General features: G+C 33.0%; 1 protein-coding gene across 3 annotated transcripts in view; it reads right to left on the minus strand.

The window, feature by feature from the left end:
• Positions 1-27,281, minus strand: part of Gpc5 (glypican 5) — a 1,012,282-nt gene that overhangs the window by 524,307 nt on the left and 460,694 nt on the right. For all 3 annotated transcript variants that reach the window (XM_090341703.1, XM_090341701.1, XM_090341702.1), the window contains exon 7: positions 15,081-15,240. In XM_090341703.1, coding sequence (XP_090197829.1) covers positions 15,081-15,240 — 160 coding nt within the window. The remainder of the gene's footprint in view (positions 1-15,080; positions 15,241-27,281) is intronic.

The raw sequence follows: 27,281 nt of genomic DNA on the forward strand, positions 1-27,281 counted from the left end.
ATTCTCTGCACTCTACACATTTTTCTCTTTTTTTGTCTTCAAAATCTACTATTGATGACTTCAAGGCTTTAATATTGGGAGATAAATATTTAAGTACATAACCACAACCATACTATGGGAGCTTGGAAGTGATAGGGAAGTGCCCCTGAACTCTTGTTATTTACGTTTTCATAGCAAGAATGGTTTTCTGTTGGAATTTGAAGGAAAGACTATCATACTGGTTCCTAATAAAACAACAAAAAACTTTGATGGAAGATATTTCAGTAAGAGGAGGTGAGAGTTTTTATTTTTTAAGTCTCAAGCCATTGTCACCCATTCCCAATGTTTTTGACACATTGTACTGAGACAGAGGCAAATGGCACCTTTAGGATGTGAAGTAAGAACACAAAGGTCATAGACAGGAAACCCCAGAGTCATCATGTCTGATCTGACAAGGAAGATATTGAGATAAAGAAAACTCAACAACACAAATTTAGCAACATTGGTATTGAAGGCATAACTTGGTCACTAACAGGGTAGTAATCCCATTCATAACTAAGAATTAATTTTGACAGAGTAAGCCTTTGAAGGTACAGTTGACATGGAACTAGAATCTAATAATAGATTCTTGGGGTACTATCATGTTGCCCGTAATATGAACAAGTATAGTTCAATTAAAATAATTGCTTAATTTTTCCCTAAAAAATTTGAGATCTATTGGAGATTTATTAAACTATGGAGAAAAGAGACAGAAGAGGGTCTCACTTGTTTCAGGATTATTGAATAACTTAATGGCAAAGTATTAGATTGGGAAAATTAGGTTTAGATATGTTGGGCATTTGAGGTTTCAATAGAAATAACAATGAGTGAACCACGTAAGACAGTATCACTGACAGTATCACTTTTAAGTAACAGGGAGAGCCATCTTTTATAAAAGCCTCTTTCTCAGAGAACATTTTCAAGGTGACATGTCAGTTAAATGAAAAGTGCATTAGATGAACAAGGGAGACGTAAAATTTACAATGACTATAAAGCATGTGAAAACTTTCCTACATACCAAGGTATCATCCACTCCCTTTTTTATCTTATCTTATTTTACCCCATAGAATTCTTTCAAAATTGATTCTACTTCTCTCATCATTCAAGGCTGAATTTAAAGTTTCATCTCTGAGTAACTGAAAAGGTTATGTTTTGTGTGCTCTTTTCAATACTGTGAACTATCATATAGCTTAAAACTCCTAAAGTTTCCATCTTGGAACCCTAATTGTAAAGATTCATACACTGCTCTGCTTTTTATGGTCTGATTTGGAAGTATTACCTTCATGTATATAATAGGCTAGTCACATGACCCAATCTGATCCTGATATTTAAAACTGCAAATATTTTTCCAGATCTACCCTTACATTAAAAATTATACAATTAGGTTATTGTATCTGAATTTGTAAACTGGTATACTGTATATACTTGTTTATTTATTTATTTATTTGAAATAGGAAAGGGAAAGGGGAAAACAAAATGACTGGGAGAGGGAGGGAGGAGGGTAAGGGGCACAAAGCCATGAAACAGATTATCAAGGTTCAAGACGTAAAAGTACCCACTACCTAACAAATGTCACTGTAACCCCTCTACACATACCAACAATAAAATACAACTTAAAAATAAGGAAAAGGGTGAATTGAAGGTGGGTGAAAATATTGAAGGCCTGATCTAGATTAAGAAAATTTGTATATATGAGCTGCTTTGTCAAATGGCAAAAAATCAAAAAATACCAGAACAATAAGAAAAGTGAGGGATGGGGTAGGTTGGTTGAAAATAGTAAAAGGGGTGCCATTGATCAAGGCAGATTATATTTATAAACTGCTTTGTTGAATGGCAACTCTTCTGTACAACTACTTACAACATTAAATATTCATTAGAAAAATTTATACAATTATTTCTTTTCCTATTGGTTGCTCCATCCATCCATCCACCAACAATATATGCAAACATCCTTTTTTCAATATTTTTGAAGTATTATGATATATCTAAGGCTAGCAGAACTAAAATTTTCCAGTAATACACAAAATTTAAAATTTATTATAAGGCCAAAGAAATGGCATTTAAATTTTGATAAATAAATCCTACATTGGACATGTTTTGACAGCCAAACCTCATAAAAGAAGTCTCTTAGGAAACAGAGTGCATCTTGGTAAAGCCAGTGAGACAGAGGGCAATTGTTAGAATGGGACTTTTTTTTGTCCCCAACTTCCCAAGAGAACTTTGTGTCGCTAGTTCAATGTTTACAGCATTCCACGTGTAAAAACCTAGGCATTCAAAATTTGTCTTCAGAGATTAACTTAAAGAATTTTGAGGAATTTTGTGCATGTAGTACTGATTTCATGAATATAAAGATGAACAAGGAATTGAGACCATTTTAAGAAGCTGTCGGTCTGTGAGAAAATAAAGAGCAAATAAACAATCTAATTGCCCATGGAAATTATATCATGACAACTTGTCAACTTAGTAGATGAGGGAGAGCAGGTACACTTAAAATGGTAGTGAAATCTCCACAGGACAGAAAAAAAATAAGGTTGGCTCTCATATATGTTGACAACACATGTGCCTGGACTATCATGATATTCTTGGAACTGCTAGTTGCAGATTTATTCTTACTAGTGAAATTCAACATTTTTAATAGTAGAAAACTGATCAACTCCTTGATCTTAATATTGACTTGTCATAATGGTAATATAGGATTTTTGAGTTGCCTTATAAGGTTTTCCATATTTATTATTCATTCCATTATTCATAGTATTTGCAATTTTACATAGTTTTGTAATGGTCTGCTTTCTCTAAGTAACATATTTCGATTTCTGCTTCCTCTTCCTCTTCCATTTAGTGAACACTCTCTAAGGATAATACTACTAATGACTGTTCTTTCCAGGGTGAGATTGTAGTTCAGTTATTTTGAGAAGCCTTTTTATTATCTCAGACTGGATTATATGTCCTTCTATATGCTTTCCTAGGATTTGCTTGTCCGCAGTAAATTTCCTCAAGTTGAACTCTGATTATTCAGCTTTACTTTTAAGAGACTGAAATTTTCGTGGTGACTAGCATGAAATAAGTATCAAAGTGTTGAAATGAATGTATGAATGAATGATGTGTGATTAAGAGGTTAACTTTCAAGAAAACAAAATCATGGCTGTATGACCACAGAGAAGAATGTAGATTTAATTCATAATGCAGAATTCAAATGAAATTCGAGTTTTGCAATGTGATTTAAATTTCAGAAGAAACAAAGGATTCTACAGAGTATACTCATAATAGCAAAGGGCTGTATATGATTACTCTGAGAAGTCTAATGCTATAAAAACTATATTATTTGAAGAAATGTGTTATCAGAGAAATGGAATTTATTTAATAGGTAAACATAATTATTTACATGCTCTAGAACAGGTATATAAATAAATTAAAGGAAGTAAAACATAATGAAAAGCTATTCTTATGTAATAAATATTGTATTTAACTGTCTCCATCAAAATTAAGATAATACACATGAATCCAAAATTAATTTTAAGTTTATTTTTTTCATATCTGTTTAAAAATTATCACTTAGTAATTACTTTTAGTTTACTAATTTACACTTAAAATAGCACATTAAGCTAATAGAAAAAATGGTCTCCACCAGGTGAAAATATGGAAGTCATATAATTCACAAATACTCATAACTGTTGAAGAAAACTATTCTTTTCAAATTCACTCTACATTCTAACTGAGACTTGGTTTTTCCAAAAACATTTATACTATTTTAGTTTTTGGATAATATTGTTGACTGAAATTAATGCAATATTTTAACTCACTAGACAAGACGTTTTAAATGTTAATTAAGATGTACCTTAAAGACAAATAGATTGTATTCATATGCATTCATGTATTCCAAAACACATTCACTAAATGGTTTATGTTTTGAGGCATTGTGGTAAGGACTATAAGGCAGTCATTCTCACACTTCATTGTAAATAATGATGATTTAGTATGCTTATAAAACATGAGTTTCTAGATTCTTCCACAGAAAATATTGATTTAGCATTTTGGAGTAGGACTGTATGATCTGCATTTTAAGTAAGAGATTCACAGTCATCTTTGGCTTTTTTTTTTTTAAATCAAGGCTGACATTCTACCAGTTGTATCAGACCTCCTCATTTTTTTTTTTTGGCTAGGAAATGAAAAATTACCACAGGCTTTTTTTTTTATAGTAAATCACAAGCTTTTTTGTGCTTGAACTGCCTGCAACCTTCCATCCTCAGACCTCAGCCTCCTGTGTGGCTAGGATTACTAGGGTGAGCAGCTATCAGAGATAATTCTTAATTCGTTTATGTATATCATCATTAAAATAGTATTGTTGTATCTAGAAATGTAGAAAAGCTGGATGACTTTCCTTCGGAGGTCTCTCAACCCATATGGTTATTACAATTCACCCTTAAAACTAAGCGATAGGAACTAATAAAGGCCTGTAGTTCATATGGGAATGAAGTAACACTTTAGAAATAATATATCTCATAAATATATAGTATGTTGTACAAGTACTTGGCTATATCATACAGGGTTAATTCATATATTTTAGGTATAAACAAAACAGGAATTAGGAAAATTTTAGGAAACAGATGACTGGAAATCTACTTTAGGTATAAAGTGATATTTCATACCTTCTAACTTCATTCTGTTTGCTTTTTATTTGTTTTTGAATTAACTGCCCTGCTCTAATCTTTTCCCAACTCTGTGTGGTTGTCTCTGTGAAAGATCAACAGTCTCAGCAGCAGGCAGCCTTCAGAGAGACAATGTTATACACTAGTCCCATTGAAAGTGCTTGGCAGAAGGCCACATTAAATCAGACTCAGTTGGTGACAGGACTAATTCCCCAGGGTACTTCTCACCCAGAAGACAGCTATTTCCCTTCTCTCTTTGTACAACATCTCCAAGCATGAATGAATTATTTCATCTCATTTTCTGAATGATTATTTTCTTCTGTAATTTGGGAGGCAATGCAAGAACAGATGTTGGATAGCATCACAGTAGACTATACATCTAGAAAGTTGAAGTAGTTTGATACTTCTAAAAGCAAGCAAGAAGTTGGATAGCAATTATGCTTTGATTCTAAATCATACTATTAATCTCGGATGTATCTTGTACTCAAAAAGCTACAGTAATAGGGCTGAGAGCATGGCCTAGTGGTACCATGCTCGCCTAGTATGCACGAAGCCCTTGGTTTCATTCCCCAGAATCACATACACAGAAAAAGCCAGAAATGACGCTGTGGCTCAAGTGGCAGAGTGCTAGGCTTGTGCAAAATATGTCCAAGGACAGTGCTCAGGCCCTAAATTTAAGCCCCAGGATTGGCAAAATAAATAAATAAATAAATAAATAAATAAATAAATAAATAAATAAATAAAATAAAACAACAACAACAAAAACCGACAGTAATATAGACAGACAGACAGATAGATAGATGATAGATAGATAGATAGATAGATAGATACATAGATACATAGATACATAGACAAATGGATGTAGATATTAAAGAGTAAGGTAAAATTAAAAGTAAGATGTTGAGGAACACAGATATTTGGACTTCATGGGAGCAGTCATTCCCAAGGTAGAAGTCCTTAGAGTCTCTTTCTGATCGGATAAGCAGAATCTAGAGAATCTGTGGAGTTGACTATGAGCATATAGCCCTTTCTGAATGATGCCTACAACACTAGTAGACACCACAATGGTGTTATTCAGAATAGCAAGGAGGCAAAGTTACCTAGTAGAGGGAACTTCTACAAGTATAGCATGCACTTTATTAGAAAATCCAAATGTATCTGGGGACAGGGAATGATCTTCTGCTCTTATGGATACAATGGCAACACACCTGAAAACAGGAAAGAAGTATTATCCCTTTCTTTTCAGAATGTGCTTTGAAGAACTTCCCTGGGGAGAAATGTCAGTAATATACTCTCTGGCAAAATAATTTGGGAAATATAGTTTATAGATTTGGATATGAAACTCAGTTGAAGAGTTTGGAAATTTTATTCACATAATTACAATTCATAGAAACGTGGGCTTGGAATGCTGAAAGACAAGTAAATGAACAGAAAGAAAGCTATGGAAGTATTTTGATAAGTAAATATGTGTCTTAAGAAAGAACAAGTTTTCATTGAGAAAATTAAATTTTGCCAAAAAGATGTTTTTGTCATCAGAAGAATTCAAATTTGTGGTCTGAGATTGTTAACAAAGTTATTGCTTAACTGCTCATAACATTCTAATGTTCAACTCACCTCCTATCTTTAGAGATCCCTTTCCATGCCTGACATTACATGTTATCTTGAAGTCTCATATTTGTACAAAAACCTAGACTATCAGTGTAATAGCTTTATTTCAAAAGGAGTGCAGCAACAGACAATACAAAGCTGAGAGAACAATATGGTGTTATGATTACAGTTTAGGGAGAAATATTATACAGCTAAACTGAGATCCTAAGATTATGGCAATGGGAGAAGTAAAGAAACTTGGAAAGTGTAGGAAAATAGGCAAGAAATAATATTATTAAGAGAAACTTAGCCATTAAGGCATTGAGGGTCCTGGTTATGTGGACAGCGATGGAAACTGAAGCACCATAGGATATATGCGGAGTATGGGGGAGCAGTCCTGTATTTTCTTAAGTATGTATCTTAAGAAGGAGAGAAAATTTAACTCCCAGGTATTTAACTGAGAAACTCAAATTATTTGATGTTATTTTTAGAAGGTAAGCTTGAACTCAGGGCCTGGTCATTGTTCCTGGGCTTCTTTTTCTAATGGCTAGCCTCAACCATATTGAGCCTCAGTGATACTTCCCTTTTTCTGGTGGTTAATTGGAGGTAAGAATCTAACGGACTTTCAACCACATGGAACTGTGATTCCCAGATCTAAGCCTCCAGAGTAACTAGGTTTACAAGTCACTGACATTTCTTGGATGTCCATATTTTATCCAGCAGGATTTTTGTTGTTGTTGTTTCTGCTGTTTTGTTTTGTTTTCACAATGGGTGGAGTAGCATAGGCCTTTCACAGTACTATGAATCCTTCATGCGCTAAAAGCTTTTGTGATGATCTAAGTTTTCAAGTAATTCAGACACACACCAGTGACATTACCAGGCAGGTAGTAAGTTATTTGTGCAAGATTAACTTATTTTGGGGTGCACATTTATTCTCTTAATCCATTCACTGTTCATAAAGAGTAATTACATAGTCAAACAAAACACACTGAGAAATGTACAATTTCTCATTACCTTCCAAATTAAATGCAAATTCTTCCCTCAAGGATTCAAAGTCCATTGGAGTTTTTTCCCTCATTTTCAGGCTTCTAATAATTTGTTTCAAGGAATACTATGAGTGTTCGCCTCATTGCTTTGTTCAAGACACTTCCTTCTCCTGGGATGCTTTTTCTCCCTGCTGTTGGTTCCTGAAAGCAGATCACAGATCCCTACCCTCGAATGTCATTTCCTCCTAAATATTGAAGTCAAATATTTGTTTGTTTACAAGTTTGTACCTCATCTGTCTCCTCCACAAAGTATTTTATGATTTCCCCATTTGGGTAGTCTCTTGCTTTTTTCTGTACAAACACAAACCTTTCATTTATTTCAGCTGGCATTTAACATGATATGGGACATTTGTATACAAATTTCCTTGATTATTTATCACAAATAAGGTGGGGTGATAAATGGAAACATATCTTCTGAGATGTCCAATCTGTTGTTTCAAAATGGGAGTCTCCTTGAAACTGATGTGAGCTTATCATTCATGAATGTGTATATATGTATCATATAGGTATATACAAAACATATGTAATCTCAACAACTTCTTGTCTACTGCAACAGGATGATGTAGAATATGGGGTCGTTTCTGGTTTTATTAAGTGATGTATAAACTTTTGTAAACCATGACAACTTATTTCTACTGGTAATTTCTTGAATTAAACTCTTTTGCCATTCCTTGGTTATCTAATATTGTTACAATATTTCACCTTGTTATCTGATATGTTTTATATATGCTTAATTGGTTATTTGAAATTGCATAGGGAAGGGGGGAAATTAAGATAAGTGGGGGGAGGTTGGGAGGGAAATGGGGACCATGTCATGAGAAAGGGTATCAATGTTTGTGAAGTTATGTACCTTGTATCTGGTGAATATAATGTAACCCTTCTATTAATCACAATAAAAAATCTTATTAAAAAATTTACTTCCTTTACCATTATGACTCTATTTTCTTTCATCTGATGTGGCTTAAATTCACTTATGAAATATTGCAGAATAGCTGCTTAATCTGATTTACAGGCTAGAAGAGTTCCTTAAAGTTTAATTAATAAATCTTTCCTCTTTTTCTCATCAATTTAACATCAATCTAAGCAATGAAAACTATTACTTACACATTTATAGACATACCTTTCCTTTAAATTCTATTATTGAAATCTGTGAATATAATACATAGCTTAGAGAAGATGAAAGATGATTTTATATGATTCATTAGGCATCCATATCTTATTACATAGAACCTTGATGACAAAGTAGCAAGAAGCTAAAGTATCTCAATTATTTATTAACCAAAATGGAAATGTACAATCAGAATGATATTCATAGTGATCTCACATTAATTAAGGTATTTAGTTTTAGACAAGTATTTCACTACAGTGTAATTTTCATCAGTACATGAAAGTCATTGAGTTAGTTATTTCAAGTATTTATGAGTTTGAACACTGAACAAGATCATGAAGTAATTGGTTTTTCTAAGGTTTTTATCATGCAGTTTTATCCTTCAGTGTTAGGTGCTTGAAATATGAAGATTATTCAAAGATTATTTGAGATTACATGAATTGTTAACATGTTCATGACATTTTAATCTAAATAAACCTAAATAATGATTTATTTTCTATAAAATTATTGAATAAGCACATAATAAACTACTTATTTTTGCTACATTTATCTTAGTTTTGTAATAATTAATAAATGAGCTATTTTAATACTCTACAAAATAAGATGAATGCATTTTAATTAAAATTATTTATGCATTAGTTTAGAAAGAATGCATAAACTTTTATTTCCTCCTTTGTTTGGTGCTGAGAAATCAAACCCATTTCCACATTATTTTTTATCTCAAGTTTTGCATATTTGCACCTACATATTTTGTGATATTGAAATATAATTATATCCTTCACACATGTAATTTTTAAAGGAATCTTTTTTCATGATCATAGTATGGTAGAAGATATGGCAATTCCTCAAAAGACTAAACATAGAGCTCTCTATTACCCAGCAATTCCACTACTTGCCATTTACCCAAACCTCCAGAAACAAAGACATACTAAATCCACTAGCACAATGATGTTCATTGCAGCGCTAGTTACCATAGCAAAGCTATGGAACCAATCCAGATGCCCCTCAGTTGATGAGTGGATCAACAAGATGTGGTATTTATACACAATGGAATTCTATGCCGCTGTCAGAAAGAATGACATAGCCCCATTTGTAAGGAAATGGAAAGACTTAGAAAAAATCATATTAAGTGAAATAAGCCAGACTCAAAGGAACATAGGCTCAATGGCTTCCCTCATTTGTCATAATCAGTAGAAACCTTGAGCTCTCCTAGCAGAGATTTACAATAGATCAAAACCTAGATACATAAGGCCATATAGTATGATGCTAAATGAAAGGACCTCCAAGATATAGAAACAAAAGCCATATAATGAATGATTGTTGTCCTTAATGTGCTATGTTATCTCTCATCTCTTTTGCTGTTCCTTGGTTATCTCATATTGTTACAGTATTTCACTTTGTTATCTGATATATTTTATATATATGTATTTGGTTATTTGAAATTGGATAGGGAAGGGGGGAGAACAAGATGAGGGCCGGGGTAGGGGGAGGGAAATGGGGGCCAATACATGTGAAAGGGTATCAATGTATGTGAAGTAATGCTCCTTCTATCTGGTGAATGTAATGTAACCCTTCCATTAATTACAATAAAAATACATGGAAAAAAAAAGAAAATAATAGCAAGACCTGGGCGATGTTTACATGAAGGCCTATTTCAAAGAAGTTCTTCAGAATTTTAGCAATAAGTTTAAAGAACCAAAATTTAAGTTGTTAGTTTCTTCTTTCCCTATCATAACAGTAGATGCCATGTGCATATTTCCATACCACTCTGGAGAAGTATTGCAGAGTCTCTTTTTGAGTTCTCTGGATGACTTATTAATACAGAGGGTTTTCATATGAAAATTCCATCTATGTCCACAGTATGTTTGAAGCAAATTTACACTCTCTATTACAATCTCTTCAACTTTTCCTGTTCTTTTTAAAGTAATATCTTATAGACTTTAACTTAATTATTATCTCCATACATATGTGATTTACTTCGATCTTCTTTAACCTCCACTACCTGCCACTTTCCCCTTCCTAAAACTTATTCTCTATCTAAATATTTGAAACTGATTCTATTTCATGTGCACCTTGTATGTTCATGTTGCCTGATTATATTTCTATTGACAACATATAATAAACATTCAAAAGTTGCATGAAATAATTCCTATAATATGAATAATTGCATATTTTTACAGTTATGAAAATGAAAAGTTGTACTTTTAAGGCACTTACTAATTTCCATGTCTAAGTGATCTGGAGCCACTGGTAATTTATGGTCATAAATGTGTTCATTCAGTCTACTTTTTTATCATTGTGAGTGTGGAACACAACATTCCCTTTCAATGCCATCCTGAGTATCACAATTTAGATTCATCTACTAGAGGCCTACATAAAGCTTCTAATTGAAAAACTCAAGCAAAGTATAAGCAATTACTATATTCAGAATATTAACTCTACAGAATATTAACAATTATATCTAGATCTAGGAACTTAATGTTCCAAATATATTACTCTTTAAAAGTAACCTTATTTAATTTGAGTACTTTATCTTTTAATAAACCTATTTCCTGAGATATCCCTTTGGGAAATGCTTTATAAACTCAATAGTGTTGTTACAGCGAGAATAACTCATTATTGTTGTTACTATGACTAAGAGCACTAAGAAGAGAGAGTTGTAAAGAGAGTTGATAAAAGGCTAGAAAACCAAAACCTGATTTTCTAAAATGTTTCGAATTTGGAATGATAATGAGAAACTTATAAAAGACAAAAAATGACAGCACATGAAATGAGAAGAATACATAAAGCATTCGTTTTTACTAAACACATTGAAGGGTGAGTTGACAGCTATTCGGAAGTCATACGCATTGGAGGCCTGGGCTTTGGCTGGCAGAACAGGATTATCTGTTTGAACTCCTTTCTTGCATGTTCTGGCATACAGCACTACCTAGACATCCACATTACTTACAAGGTTTGTGATGAAAGTAAAACTCTGTAAAAAAGTTTTGCCTGAGATTATTACTGTGAACCACCTTGTCAATTCCAATTAGCTTGTGGACAATATGTAATTTTTAAAGCAAAGCGATGGAATCTTTAACTTTTATTTCCTTCATCTCCTGACTATGGAGCAGGAAATCCTGACTTCTCTTCTGATTCTTCCTGTGCAAGCTGTTCCTCAAAACCAAATAATTGCTAAAACTTTAAAAATTAAAAGTGGAGCTTTTTGCAATTTAAAATATATTATCTCATAAGAATTGTATACAAATGTATTAGCTGAAAGAAGGTAGACTGAAGGGAGATCTCAAATAGTGCAATTCCTTAGAAAGCCAATATCAAAGTTCAACAACAGCAACAAAAATTAAAAAAAAAAGCCCAGAAAATGGGTACTGGGAAGTGGTTGGGTGGGGCTTAGGCGAAAGGGACAAATAGATAAAGAGAGGGGAAGTACAGACAAGAATTCAACTGATATCTGTCAAAATTAAGAAGTTGAATGGCCAACAATGATCAATGTATATTGTATGTATTAACTGTTTTACTAATTGGCAAGATAATAATAATATTAATATAATATTTGTACACATAAATGTTTATTTTAAAGACAGAATAGGGACTGACACTGAATACCTTAATTTACTGGTTAAATATTTTTACGGAAATAAAATGAAAAGGATAGTAAGCAACAGATTTTTGAAAATACACAGGGAATGTTTCTTTTTTACAGCCTGTCCTTAGAAGCTCTCTGATTCATTTCTTCAATATTTTAAACCATTGGAATTTAGAGACATTGAAGTATAGTCAAATTGTTGAAAAGGCATTGATTTCAAAAATATTTGGTTTGATCTGCATGCCCAGGAGAAAACTTGCATTTTCACATTGGTGATTGTAAATGCCCTCGCAGTTTTCTACCATGAAATGATGGAGCCAGGTGTCAGTTCGTGTGAGTGTAGGGATGGCAAAAATGAAGATTAAATGCAATTCCAGGTTATTAGCAAAAAAGCCACCAGTGAATAGAAGAGTCAAAAAGTGCAATAAAATATAGAAAATGTTTGTTTAATATCAGAAATTTGAAATCATTCCAGTGTAATAGGAAAACTATTTTCAGTGAAAATTATGTAGCCTCGATTACTCTTTCAAAGGCGATGTAAAATAAAACACAATAGTCTTCAACTAGGATTAGGATTAGACTAATTTTGATTCATTTTGAAATCTTAACACAAACAATATCCTAGAAAACTTTTCAGGACTACAGTACTTTGGAATAATTAAGATATATTTTTTGTTGTTTTTTTGTTTTTTTCATCTATTTTTTATTGTAAATAATAGAAGGGTTACATTATATTCATCAGATAGAAAGTGTATTAATTCACATACATTGATACCTTTTCTCATGTCTTGGTTCCCATTTCCCTCCCCCCACCCCCACCCCTCTTCTTGTTTTCCCCTTCCCTATCCAATTTCAAATAACCAGATACAAATATATCCAACATATCAGATAACAAAGTGAGATACTATAACAATATGAGATAACCAAGATGTACTTCTTAAGTTGTTTTACAAATCTCAAACTAGTCTAGCACAGGTAAAATATTTAACTGATTTATAAATGTAGAACTATGACTTATACTTTGTTACTTTCACCATCCCTCTTTATTTCAGCATTCTTTCCACATTGGTTTCTTAGCCACTTATTAAAAAAGACAACAGCCACCAATCATTAGAAGCTCTCTCCATCTCTAGTGGAAACTTGCTTGTAACCATACCTGTTCATTTTGGCAGTAAATAAAAACAAAGTTTTGAAGTTAAAAAAATCATTTTTACCTCCTTGGCCCCTCGATTTATGAGAAAACACTAGCTGAAAATCATTTATTGGTTCATTTTCTCTCATAAAACCAACTGAGAACTAACAAGTTTCTGAGCTTAAAAGAAAGTTCAGAAGGAGAAAAACTGATAATGTAGCTTACTACACACATATACACATACCTATACACATACCTGTACACATACACACACACACACACACACACACACACACACACACATGCACACACATTCTAGGTGAATTTTATTTCAACCTGTATTTTTTTCCTAGCAATAATCACAATATCTTAAAATTTTGCTAGCATTGAAGACTAAATTGAATTATATTAAAATTAAACATTGCATAGAAAGTAAGTTTGAATTGAATATTATTTTAATAAATAAATGTCATTGTCACTGTTTCAGTAGAGCACTTTACTTTTCATTCTTTTTGATTTTTTTGTCCATGTACCCAGACAAAATAGACAGACATCACAAAGCAGATGATCTGCTTTAACACCACTTAGAGGAGCACATATTCTTATCTTTGCTAGTAAAAAGAGAAAATACTCAATTCTCAGTAGAATCCTTGAAATTTTTAATTCATTGCTGTTTAAGCATGCCAATTCTTATAGGCTTATCAGCATTAAACTAAAATTATGTCTATTAGTAAAACAAATTTCTTGATGTTAATTGTCCTCCAAGTTTTGGATTTCTATTGGCCTCAGCTCCTTTAATTAGCAAATGTGGGTTATAAAATTAGATCTTGAAGATATGGAAGACTGGTGTTTGCAACATTTGAGTGTCCTTAATTTAATACTACAGAAAAATTCAAGACAGAATACTAGGAGAAGGTATATCCTACCAGCTGATCAAATGCGCTATGAGGTGATTTAAATTCGGGTCAATCTTCAAGGAACACTGTCATGTCCGGTTTATTTTTGCTTTGCTTTTGGTAGAATAGGAGTGCAATGAATTGAAAGCCAACTTCTCCGGATACATTAACTACCTTAACTTTTACATTTATCTCACAGTTGATTTCTTTGGCCTTTTGTTCATATGAACAAACATATGTACAAAACATTTAAAAAATGGAAAGCCTAGGACCTAGTAGAGTTTTTTTTTCTTTTATAATTGGGAGCTTATATCTTTCATGGAAGTGACCCAACCAGTAATATCAGAGATTTTAAATCTATAAAACAAGTCAATGTTTGGAGGGATTTTTCTTTCAAGATAGAAAATATATAGGATTAAATTCAAGTAGTTTTGATCATTGATTAATTCTATGTTCATTGGTGCAGGGTATGAATAAAGAGCATCCCATTTGTTAGACAGATCTTATCATGTGAAGCATACACCAAGTATGATTGTATTTTACTTATTTCTCCAGATGAGTTCTCACATTTTTGTCTTCCAAGGATGAGCAAGACTGGGCTTACCTGTACCTCCTGCAGAGTCAAATCACAGCCTCATGCTACCAAACCTAGTCCTGTTACAATGTGACTATCACGCAGAATAAAACCTTTTACAGTGGCATAATACTACTTTAAACATTGTGCAATTTGATTACTTAATATTATACCATCTAGTTTCACATGGCTTATCAATACCCATTTATTATCCATCCATGAATCATGCTACTTTATTTTTGTAATCCTCAGAATGACAAACATGCATTAGTTTTTCTCAAATAAAGATCTCATTTCTATCTAAATCTATTTATTAGGAAATAAAAGACTCCCCCCCTTAAATGTTCTGAGTAACTGAAAGCAAGTTTCTCTTAATTTCCAGTTACTCTTGCCTACTTCTGAGCCGATAGTCCTCAATTCCTTGTGCTGGCCATTCTCATCTTTAAAGGTATTTCCAAGCCAATGTTTCCATTGTTTGTTCACTTACAGTTTGTGATTTGCAGCCTTCTCTTGACTTCACCGCTCCCTGAGCCCCCACATCCGTCTTCGTCATCGCAGTCACCGCTCACTTGCTCAACTGTGCCGCCACCGCTGCCCAGCTGAAGAACTTCCCACTTATCAGGTTTGGGTGATCGACCCTGTAACAACTAGACACACACACACACACACACACACACACACACACACACACACACACAGAGGTAATTACTAACAGCAAATTCAACTTTCTAAATTCTTTGTGTCATAAACTTCAGTAGAATGATTATCTGTCCTGGTACCACAGTTTTAGTGTAGAGACCTTACCAAATACAATCAATTTATCTATCTATCTATCTATCTATCTATCTATCTATCTATCTATCTATCTATCTATCTATCTACCTACCTATCTATCTATCTACCTATCCATACATACATTTATATCACTACTAAAACAGTGTTAAGAATGGAATACATGTCATATCTAAAAAGAGCTACCATCTGCTTACTAACTTTATAATAGGGCTTTGAATGACAGTTTGGGATGCAAACAGGTCATCTTTCTTAGGGGTAGTCTGGCTAAGGAATATGTTGCCTGAATATGTTGTCAGTATGCTCAACCAAATTTCAATATAATAGAAACTCAACTGAAGGTATGTGGGCTGAATATATTGAATTCCTTTACAACCAACAGCCCACACATTCCCAAAAAGAAGTACTGTCCTTCTAGGAAAAAAAATCATCAAAAAATCAAGAACTTCAAACAGTTTCATTTACCCTTTATAGATAAAATATATGGCACAATGTATAATAGCTCAGCATTCAACCTTGGGACAAAATAATTTAGACACTACTTCCATTTATTTCTATAAATCATTAAGAAATATAAATAACTCCTTGGTCTTGGTTAGTAAGAACATGATTTGCCTATATGAACAAAATAAAATGGAATAGCCATTTTCCCTACAGCATAAAGTGCTGGTAATATTTTTGAATATTATAAATGTCTGATTATCTTTCTAACAAGGTGATGTTAGGAATAATAGAACCTTTAAAGCTGTGATGAGTAATCTAATATGTGCTATAGGCAGTTTTTGTGAACATGTGACCAGAAGGTATGGTTATAGTATAAATGACAAGTACTACTGTTGTCTACTTAGTGAATATTTAATTTAATTTAACGTATAGAAGGGTTATAGTTATATTCTCCAGAAAAAAGGTGCATTATTTCTCACACATTGATACCCTTTCTCATGTTTTTATCCCCCTTTCCTGGCCCCACTCTCTCCCCTAATCTTCAACCCCATTTCAAATAAACAAATAAGCATACATATATAATGTAGCAGGTAACAAAGTCAGATACTACTGTAACACTATTAATATCTAAATTATCATAATGTCTTATAAAAAGTTGATATTGGTAACTTCTGTGATTTTTTTTCCAAAATGCACCGTCATTTCACAGATCACAGTTAAACATACAGTCCAATAACAGCACACAATATTGAAGAACATGGAGAGGAACAATCTCAGTGCATCTAAGATAAATCTATGTATATAAAGAATTTGTTTATCAATCACCTAAACAATGAAATTCATAAATTTCCAAATTATGGTAGTTTAAATTGATTATTTTCTAACAGAAAAGTAATACTAGAAAACTTGACAATAACTTTTAAAGTTGTATTTTTGTTTGCTAGGATTTCTCAAAGAATATGTGAGTGTACATTTTCTTTTTCTTGTTCTGATTCTGGGCTTGCTACCACTTGAACAACAGTGTTTTATTTTTGGTTAATTCAAAGTCTTGTAGACCTTCTATCTACACTTTGATCTGATCACCTTCCGATCTCAACCTTCTAATTGGCTCAGATAACAGGCATGAGACACTAGCTAGCATGATAAATTTACAAAGAGAAAGGAAGAAAGAAAGAAAAAAAAGAAAAAATAACTTTCAAGATGAAATGAATTTATTAGATTTTATGCTAACAACAAAACATGCTGTGTTTAACGTGGTGGTGTTTTTGTTGTTATCTGGACAGGAGGTCAGGGAGTTGCAATAAATCAACACAGATCACACATGTGAAACGAATCATATGAAAAGTAAACTAGAGGGCCGGGAGTTTGGCCTAGTGGTTAAAGTGCTTGCCTAGCATGCATGAAGACCCGGGTTCGATTCCTTGGTACCACATATGTAGAAAAAAGCCGGAAGTGGTGCTGAGGCTCAAGTGGTAGAGCCCTAGCCTTGAGAAAGTCCAAGGACAGTGCTCAAGCCCTGAGCTCAAGCCCAGGACTGGTAAAAAAAAAAAAAGTAAACTAGAAAAAAACAGGGCCCAAGCCCTGAGTTCAAGGCCCAGGACTGACAAAAATGGGGTGAGAAGTGTGAAATCGATCGAGTATTTAGTAAATCAAAAAGGACTTGTATTCTGGACTGCAATATGCTTTCATATAGTCAACTTGTGTTTGACAAAGGAGCCAAACATATAAAGTGGAACAAACACAGTCTATTCAATTATTGGTGCTGGCAAAACTGGGCAGCTACATGTAGAAAACTAAAAATTGACCCTAGCCTTTCACCATGCACAAGCATTAACTCAAAGTGGATCAAAGACCTCAATGTCAGACCAGAAACCATGAAACTGCTACATGATAGAGTAGGAGAGACACTGGAACTCATAGGCACAGGCAAAAGATTCCTGAACATAATCCCAGGGTCACAATAAATTGGAGAGAGACTCGATAAATGGGACTACCTAAAAATAAAAAGTTTCTGCACACATAAAAGCATAGTCACAAAAGTGGAGAGATAGCCAACCAACTGGGAAAAGATATTTACCAATAATACATCTGAAAAATGCTTAATATCCAGTAACTACAGGGAACTCAAGAAACTAATACCCCCCAAACCCCAAAAACCATTCACTAAATGAGCAAGGAAACTAAAGAGAAATTATCAGAAGAAGAGATTAAAGTGGCAGAAAAGCATATGAGAAAATGTTCATCATTCATGGTCATAAAGGAAATACAAATAAAAGCAACCCTAAGATACCACCTTACCACAACAAGAACCGCCAAGATTTTGAACTCAGACAATGACAGATGCTGGCGGGGTTGTGGAGAAAAAGGAACCCTACTACACTGCTGGTGGGAATGTAAACTAGTTCAGCCACTCTGGAAAGCAGTGTGGAGGTTTCTTAAAGAACTGAAAATTGACCTTCCCTACGATCCCACCATACCACTTCTGGGCATCTACCCTGAACATCATAACCCAAGATATGATAAGGACACCTGCTCAGCTATGTTTATCTCTGCACTATTCACAATAGCCAGGCAATGGAAACAATCCAGATGCCCTACTGCAGATGAATAGATATAGAAAATGTGGTATACACACACACACACACACACACACACACACACACACACAATGGAATTCTACTTAGCCAACAGACAAGATAAAATAATGGCATTCGCAGGGAAGTGGATGAATCTAAAGCGAAACATGTTGAGTGAGACAAGTCAAGACCAAAGGAACAAAAGGTGGATTGTATCCTTAATATGTGGCTATTAGATCCAAACAGTACAAGAGTGATGAATCAATATTTGTGTACCCAATGCTACGGACATGGTAGTGGAAATATAAACATAACTACAATAGCATTTTAAAGTAACTAACTGACAAGTACGCCACAGTCTGATGAGTTTGCTCTTTTTTTTACTCTGATAGGTTTTACTCTGATAGTTTTTACCAACATTTTCTTTTTTCAGTTTTTCTCTTTTTTCCATATATTTTCATTGTAATTAATAGAAGGGTTACGTTATATTCACTAGATAGAAAGTGCATTACTTCACAATCATTGATACCCTTTCTCATGTCTTGGTCCCCATTTCCCTCCTCAACCGCTCCTCATCTTATTCTTCCCCCCTTCCCTATCCTATTTCAAATAACCAAATAAGCATATATACAACATATCAGATAACAAGGTAAAATACTGCAACAATATGAGATAACCAAGGGACAGCAAGAGATGAGATATAACATAGTCCATTAAGGACAACAAGCATTCATTATATTTTACTAACTTTTTCTCACAGAACTTTACTTTCCCTTTATGTTCCTAAAAATTTTCCAAGATTTTACTGAGATGTAGGCCAGATCACAGATGGAATCCCTTGGATAACACGGAACCTATATAAATCACCAGGCCCCAACCCAAAGAACTGGAATTCAAAAATGCAAACACAAATACAACCCATGTAAAACAACTACCATTTTAAGAAATGTGTGTTTGTTGAAATTATTAGAATAGATCATCTGTCATAGTCATACAATTATAAAATTTATAATAATTTGAAAAAAATAATATTAAATATACATGCAATCACTTCTGTATTTAGTACTTCATTGCCACTCTAAGAAACATCTAAGGCAAACTGAACACAAAAGATGAGAACAATTAGATAAAATAATATTTAACTTAATTTTAATTATGAGCAGAACTGGATATTGAACCATGGGACTTTTCCATTCTCTCCCCACCCCAACAGACTATGACGATGATGCTGTTTTCATAGATACTGCTTTCCTAAGCAACTAAGAATTTTCAAACATAACAAATGTTATTGCTTATGTGATCTTCAATTTACCAAAAGTAAGATTTCTGTGATAGATTAAAATAATCACTTGATTCTCTAAAAAAAGGAAAAAAATATCTGGCTGCCACAGATTCAGAGATAATGGAAATAGGGTTTAAAGGAAGCAATAAAATGCAAACTGTAGTACTGGCCTTCGGGGTATAAGCTGGAGTGATGTCAAAGCCAACTAAATCTGTGTGATGGCATTGAGCTAGTTGTGGCCTCTGGAAACCCAATAATAGAGTGAATGGCTGTACTCAGCAAGAACTTGCAGACCCAAGTCCTTCAACTGAGTGCTGTCAATAGCCTAAATGGATCTGTTCATGATTCTCTCTCAGGATCCCCTAATTCAGTGAAGTGCAACTGACCACTTAATTTTCACTGTGTGTAACCAAGTCCTATGAGCCCAGTCTGTGGTCTGTAGAACCAGCAAATGGATGTTATTTTGAGTTACTAAATGCGTAGTCATTTCCTATGCTAAAAGGAAAAAGCAATATGTTCTCTAATCCCTAATTACACACTTCTTATTTGACAATTCTGATCCTCTATCACATTCCTCAAAGCAAGGAGTGAAAAATTTCATAAGACACCATCTTACCAAAAATAGATGACACTCTTAGAAAGGAGTTATCAGGTTTTTCATCCTTTCCACCTTTCTCTGCTTTCCACCTCTCTGAGCAAAAGATATAACTGCAGTAGTTTTATGATCAGCTGATCTAAATATATATCATTTGATCCATGATTCTGGGGCCTCAATCTCATTTTCCACTGCTAGGTAGGAACAAGGACTTAATGTGGATTAGCCTCTTCTGTACGTAGTAGTTCTGCCAAATTTTATTTTCTCAAAAATGCATTTTGCCTTATTTATATGTGTGCAACAATATGCTAACAAATGCTCATTCCCACTTTCTTTCTCAGAATGGTAACAAATATCACTTGTTCAAATTATAATGAACTTCTACTGACCAAAAACAATGGATATTACAGCAAAATCTTTACTCGCTTTCTTTTTTGATTAAACTAGCTACAGCTAATTGAATATAGCTAATCTAATTGAATTATGTTTCAGTTAAATATATAACACACCTACTATCAGTGCCTTTAAGAGAATTCCTTCAAGTAGATTGGGATTTCACCTATACGCTACCTTTTTGCTTGAAATTTCACCCTTCTTGTACTCATCAGTTCTCAGCTAAGCAAGCAGCAATTTAAGGTGAAGATTTCTCCCCATTTATATCCAACAATGACACTATTAATTTCACTATTCACATGTCACTATATCTTCTCTTGCCACTTCACTCATTGCAGTGTCATTAGTGTTTCTTACCTGCAGTCACAGCATCATTTTTCCACCTCAATTTCTTTCTCATGTTATATTATCCACCCCATGTTTCCTATCATGCATCTATCAGTCCAGGAAGGTTAGTGTAAGAAGAGGATAAGAAACTTGGCAAAGGAATGTTATATTCGTTTTTAATTTGTCCCAAAGAGTTCATGAGTATTCTCACACAAAGCAGTTTGTCTACTTGGGATTCACCTCCTATTTTCCAAATTCATGTAAGTGAATTGCCTGTCAACATACTGTGGTACATTTACAGAAGTGAGGCCCTAATATTCCAAGCTGACCAGACAGTTGAGTTCCCATATGAAAGATTTTATTACCTTTAATTCCCCACATTTTACCACAAGCCAATTCTTATGTTCTCAGAGAAATGACATGATTTTTCTCAGAATTTTCTTATCCTCTCCTCACTTCCATTGTAGTTTCTTAACTGCATGGAATATATCTTTTCCTCTTTCTTTTATACTTAATTTCTAAAATTCAAACATAAATATCTGATTTTCTGTCTAAAATATGTCTGTTGAATTTTGTACCCTTTATTGGCACATTGAATCAGCATTTATGAACATATTTTACAACTTTATAATAAATAGTAAACTCCTCGGACATGTCACCAACATTTAATTTGCTGAATCCCATTTCCTATCATGGCTAGAGTGTTTATTATAAGACAGATTGTAAATACAGACTTACTGATTGATTGATCTGACAATTGGAAGTACTTTATTAAGTATATCCTATCTTTCATGCCATCTTGTAAAGCATTTTCATTTTATTGGATTTATCAGAAGTCATGATGTTCTATGACAATTTTTGATTTATACTTGCTGACTGCTGGATTGATTAACTTTTTAATTCAAAAATTTTGGTTGACACTCTGGAAAGCAGTATGGATGTTCCTCAAAAGACTAAATAAAACATGGTAATGGAAATATAAACATAACTATGTAGACATAAAAACCTATGACTATAGATATAATTTTTATTTCATAAATTAATGTTTCTATGACATACAAACTCTTAGCCTAATTTTGATTAAGTTCTAAATACTAAGTCTCAGTGATTGTAAATAGAGATTCCCTTCTTCAACACTTGTTTGTTAAACTTGTCATTTAAAATGTGATGTAAAAAATCAATGTTAATAAATTCTTTAATAAAAAAAGACTAAATAAAGAGCTTCCCTATGCTCCAGCAATTCCACTCCTGGATATTTATTCAAGATCACCCAAGACCATCACAACCATGTTCATTTCAGTATTTCTTACTATAGCCAAATATGGAATCAGCCCAGATGCCCCCCAGTGAAAACAATGGATAAAGACAATGTGGCATAAATACTACCCATTAGAATTCTCTACTTCCATCTGAAAGCATGATATTGCCTTGCTCATAAGGAAACAGAAAGACTCAGAAAGACTTGCATGTTATCCCTCATTTGTAGTAATGAGAATGTGCCTATAAATCTACAAACGAACACGATGTGTGATTAAACCAAATTACACTTAGGACATGATAAACAGGACTCTAAACATTCATGAAGTAACACCAAATGAAGATATTGTTAGGAGAGGATCAAATGAAGTAATGTTTGTTGAAATGAACTGTGAGAAAGGGACACAAGAGGGATATTTTTGTTATTTTACTTTTTGTGTGTTTTTTTCCCTTATTTTTTCCTCCCTTTGTCACTCTTTTGACGTAGTATTTTTTGTTTTGAACGTATATTTATCTGATTTGGGGAGGGTAACAGAATGCATAGTATTGATGGGGAAAATGGTGAGCTAATGCAGCAGCGATGATATTCATTAGGCACTACGTTGAAAATGAAATATACAACTTATGAGGGAGAGCGGTCAGGAGGGAAAAACGTGAGAGAAAACAGGGGAAGAGGCGGCACTGTTCAAAAAGAAATGTACTCATTACCTGACTTAGGTAAGTGTAAATCCTCTTTATATCACCTTTGCAATAAAAACATGAAAGAAAATTATTTTTTTGTTGGGAATAAAGTATATAACTGGAATTTTGACAGGTATGAAGCTATTATTCTAAAAAAATATTCCAATATACTTTATGTCAAATATAACATTCTAAAGATCAACATTAAACAAGAAATAGCTCAAATAAATTAAATAATAGAAAAACACGAAAAAAGTTTAATTTGTGATTATGCTAAATAAAATTTCTTCACATTTTTAATAAGCAATTCTTTAAAATGTCTGTATTTCTGAGAAACTAGAGAATTCTAATGAGGTAGTTGAACAATTACTTGGCATATCATGCAAAAAATATTTCCAAAATATATTTCTGTTTGCTGTTATACTTACTGCTTACTGAAAAGAAAAGGGAGGTTTCAATTATCTGTTTATTATTTTTCTTTTTATTAGCATGTATTATTTGCACAAAGAATTTCCATTGTGTTAATTCCATAATTTATTTGCATTTTCTTCCTCCTTCCTTTTCCATACCATGTTCAGTGTGTTTCCTCATGCGCGCTCTCTCTCTCTCTCTCTCTCTCTCTCTCTCTCTCTCTCTTTATCTCTCTCTCTCTCCATAAATATAGATAGATAGATAGATATAGATATGTATGTTATTATATATAATATATATAATACATATATTATATATCAAAAATAATTTCTACTGTGAAGAATGTTCTACAAGCTTGTAAGAAGAATGTGCACTCTGAATGTCTTAGGCAGAGTATTATATAAATACCCATTAATTCCATGTGATCTACAGTTTTGCTTAATGCTACAGTTTTATTATTGATTTCCTATCTAGATAGTATTTTAGTGAGGCATTAAAGCTACCTATTATTACTGTATTGCAATCTAGTTGTGTTTATATATCTGGCAAAGTTTGCTTTATAAAAGTGGGTACAACATTATCCAGTGACAATACATTTATCACTGTTATTTTCTCCCCACTGTATTTTCCTTTTATTTAGATGATATAATGCCTGTGTACTTTCAAATCTTGATTTGAAGTTTGCCTTGTTATATATGAGTAGAGCCTTCCTCTGGCATTCAGGTTAAATTTGCTGAAAAAATTATTTTTTCCTTTTTTTTTTAAATTCTAAGCCTGCGTTTGTCTTTGTCAGTGTGATGGATTTATAGTAACTAATAAATATTCAAACCTTGTATTTTTTAATCCAATCTGCCTGTCTGTGCCTTTTGATAGGAAAATTGAGGCCATTAAAATTCAGAGTTATTGTTTGTAGATATGTATTAATTCCTGCAATTTTCATGGTTTTGTGGGGATTGATTCTTCCATATTATTTCTTTGATTCTCTATGCATTTGGTGAGTTTGTTCATTTTCCAGTGGTGGTGTAGTGGTCATAAATTGTATTAATTTTTGTTTATTATGCAAATGTTTAATTCCTGCTAATATTAGAAAGGACAACTTGGGTGGATACAGTAATTTTGGATAATAGTTAATTTCTTTCAGGCCATGAAATGATACATTTCATGGCCTCCTTGCACTGAAAACAGAGATGGGAAAAACTCATCCTGCAGGCCGTGTACAGCCTATGAAATCATTTAGTACGTGATAGGAGAGACATATGTTTCTTGATGACTGCCTATGGCATCTTCCTGTATGGATAATTTTGTATGGTTTATAAATAATATCATAAAATGCAAATATCTCTTTTCAAGAATGACAAGGTTCCTCACCCCTAATTTATAATTTCTATTGAGAAATCTTACATTATTCTGATAGGTTTATCTTTATAAGTAATTTGCCATTTCTCTCTTGTCGGTTTTAATAGTATTTCCATGTTTTTATGCCTAATGTCTTCCTATAATATGACATGACAAAAATTATATCTGGTCTCAACTGATTGATGTCTTACAAGCAAGACTTCTTTGTTTTGCTGAGTATTTATTTCTCAAGATTTGGGAAGATTTTTGGGATTACTTTATTAAATATATATTTTATTGCCTTTATTTTACATTTCTTCTTCTATGTCCATTCTCCATGTTTTCTCTTTTAAATAACACTTGAGAGGCCATACATTTTCTACTTATAATTGATTAGTATTTTACTCCACTTTCATTTACATATTTTAGCACATCTACCATACTTTCAAGATCTGATACTCTGTCTGCAATTTGATTAGGTTTAATAAAGAGGCTTACAACTGTGTTTTCAATTCCTAGAAGTTTAAATTTGTTATTTTTCAAAAATATGTCAACATTTATTAAATTCATCTTACACATCCTACACTGTCTTCTTACATCATTCAGAAGATTGAGGTAAACTGAATGTAATCTAGAAGCCCAGGTTTTCCCTTTATGGCTCTCATATTATCTCTTAAATAAATATAAATATCCTATTAAATAATAGGATAAAAAGATTTAAATATCCTATTCAAATAAATATACATAATAATGCATACATATACATATAATAAAATATTGTATTATACATATAAAATATGGAAATTTTACATAAGTGGTTTGCACATGAAGTCTGTTTACTTTTTCTTAAAGTAGAAATGGAGTTATGATTGATGTTCTGGATTATAAGATGACTATCTACAGTCTTATTATTTTACAGGGGATCATTCTTTCCCTCCTGCAAATTCTCAAATATATCTTGTTTTCCTTTCTCAGTAGGCTCCAATTTCATGGGAAAGCAGTACCCTATCCTGCTCTTAAAATACTTTGGAGTAATAGACATATGTTTCTTTCACAAGGAGACATCAATGGATTTTTAACAAAACTAAAATTTGGAGGTGTGTTCATTTAACAGAACTACAAATACTATAAATCTGTAGAAAGAGATTGTATTTTCTGTATGTCCCATATGAGAAGTTATCACATTACTCAAGACATGTACTGTGACAAACCCCTTCATTTCTACCATATATAAAAATAGACCCATAAAACATTTAAGTATTTTTTAAAACTTAAAATCTAAAATACATTTGACATTATTTCCCCAGGCTTATACTGTTTTCATCTGTTAAATAGGATATGAATATCCATTAGGAAGTTTTTCTGAGTACTTTTTGGATTACATAAGGGAAGTATTAGCCCATTGTAAGGACTGTGTGATGGTTAGTTAACTTCATCATTGTTACCTTTGTAATCTGTAGAAACTAACATTACCTCATCTTTCTTTGAAGGAGGAAAACTCACTACGTAAAGACCATTCTGCATGGGATTTGTCATCCAAGTCTGTCCAAAGGTAAAAATGATAATATTTCAAAGTTTTAACCTATTCCTTGTCAAGAAGGATGGAAAAATCAATACATACATATTTATAGAACAATTAGAATAAAGTAAAGGACATGATTTTGAGTCCCAGGCACACATTAATTGTGTGCCTTAGGCAAATCACTTAAGCCTATTAAAACTCATTTTATTCTACTGAATAATAATGCATGGAAAAGCACTTTATGTACTATGAAGCACTATAATCATTTACAGGGTCCTGCACATGGCAATGCATCCATAAATTGGAGAAAGAGACAAAGTAAGGGCAGAGTGGAATCACAAACCAAGCAATCACCTTTCAGATGTTCATCCTTTCCTCAATTCCATGTAGTTTATGCAGGCAGCTGATTAGCTGAAAATAACCACTTTTGATGATGGATGCTTCCTGCTTATGTTTAATTGGTTTAGGAAGCTTATTAGGGATGCTCTTGGAGAATGAATTTGTGGGTAGAATATCTGATGACTCTATGGCAAATGTGCTTCTTTCAGCTTGTGAATTAATCTCTCAATGGGCTCAATTTGTTTTTTCTTTTTCTTTCTTTTTTTTCCCCCTTAACCAACTGTCTGGCAATATCCCATAGCTGCAATAGCTCTTCAAACATTTTTAATAAAATCTGGTTGTAGGTGGTTCACATAGACAACACATTTGACGTGAAAGCAATGTATTCCTCAAATTCAAAAATGTCCAAACATGAGAACAATTGAATAATCTTTAAAACACCATACATAAAGTTGTACCATTAAATTTTTTCCCTTTCTTCCCACAGTCAGTTATTCAGGCAGATGTATGAAAAGTAAGCATGCATTTAGGAAGCATGGGTCATTATACATCACATTAGATCATATTCAAATGCAAGCATGAGAAAATTTGTCATTTTATGACTTTATACTGTTTATAGGAATATATAGATGAACACCTAATGGTTGATGGATTTATATGTTGAAAGGAACATGTAGATGAACATTTAAATTGTTGATAAAAATATAAAACCAAAAGACTACAGACATACAAAA

This window comes from Megascapheus bottae, chromosome 11 (assembly GCF_031878675.1).
Source record: "Megascapheus bottae isolate mThoBot1 chromosome 11, mThoBot2.hap1, whole genome shotgun sequence".
Lineage (NCBI taxonomy): Eukaryota > Metazoa > Chordata > Mammalia > Rodentia > Geomyidae > Megascapheus > Megascapheus bottae.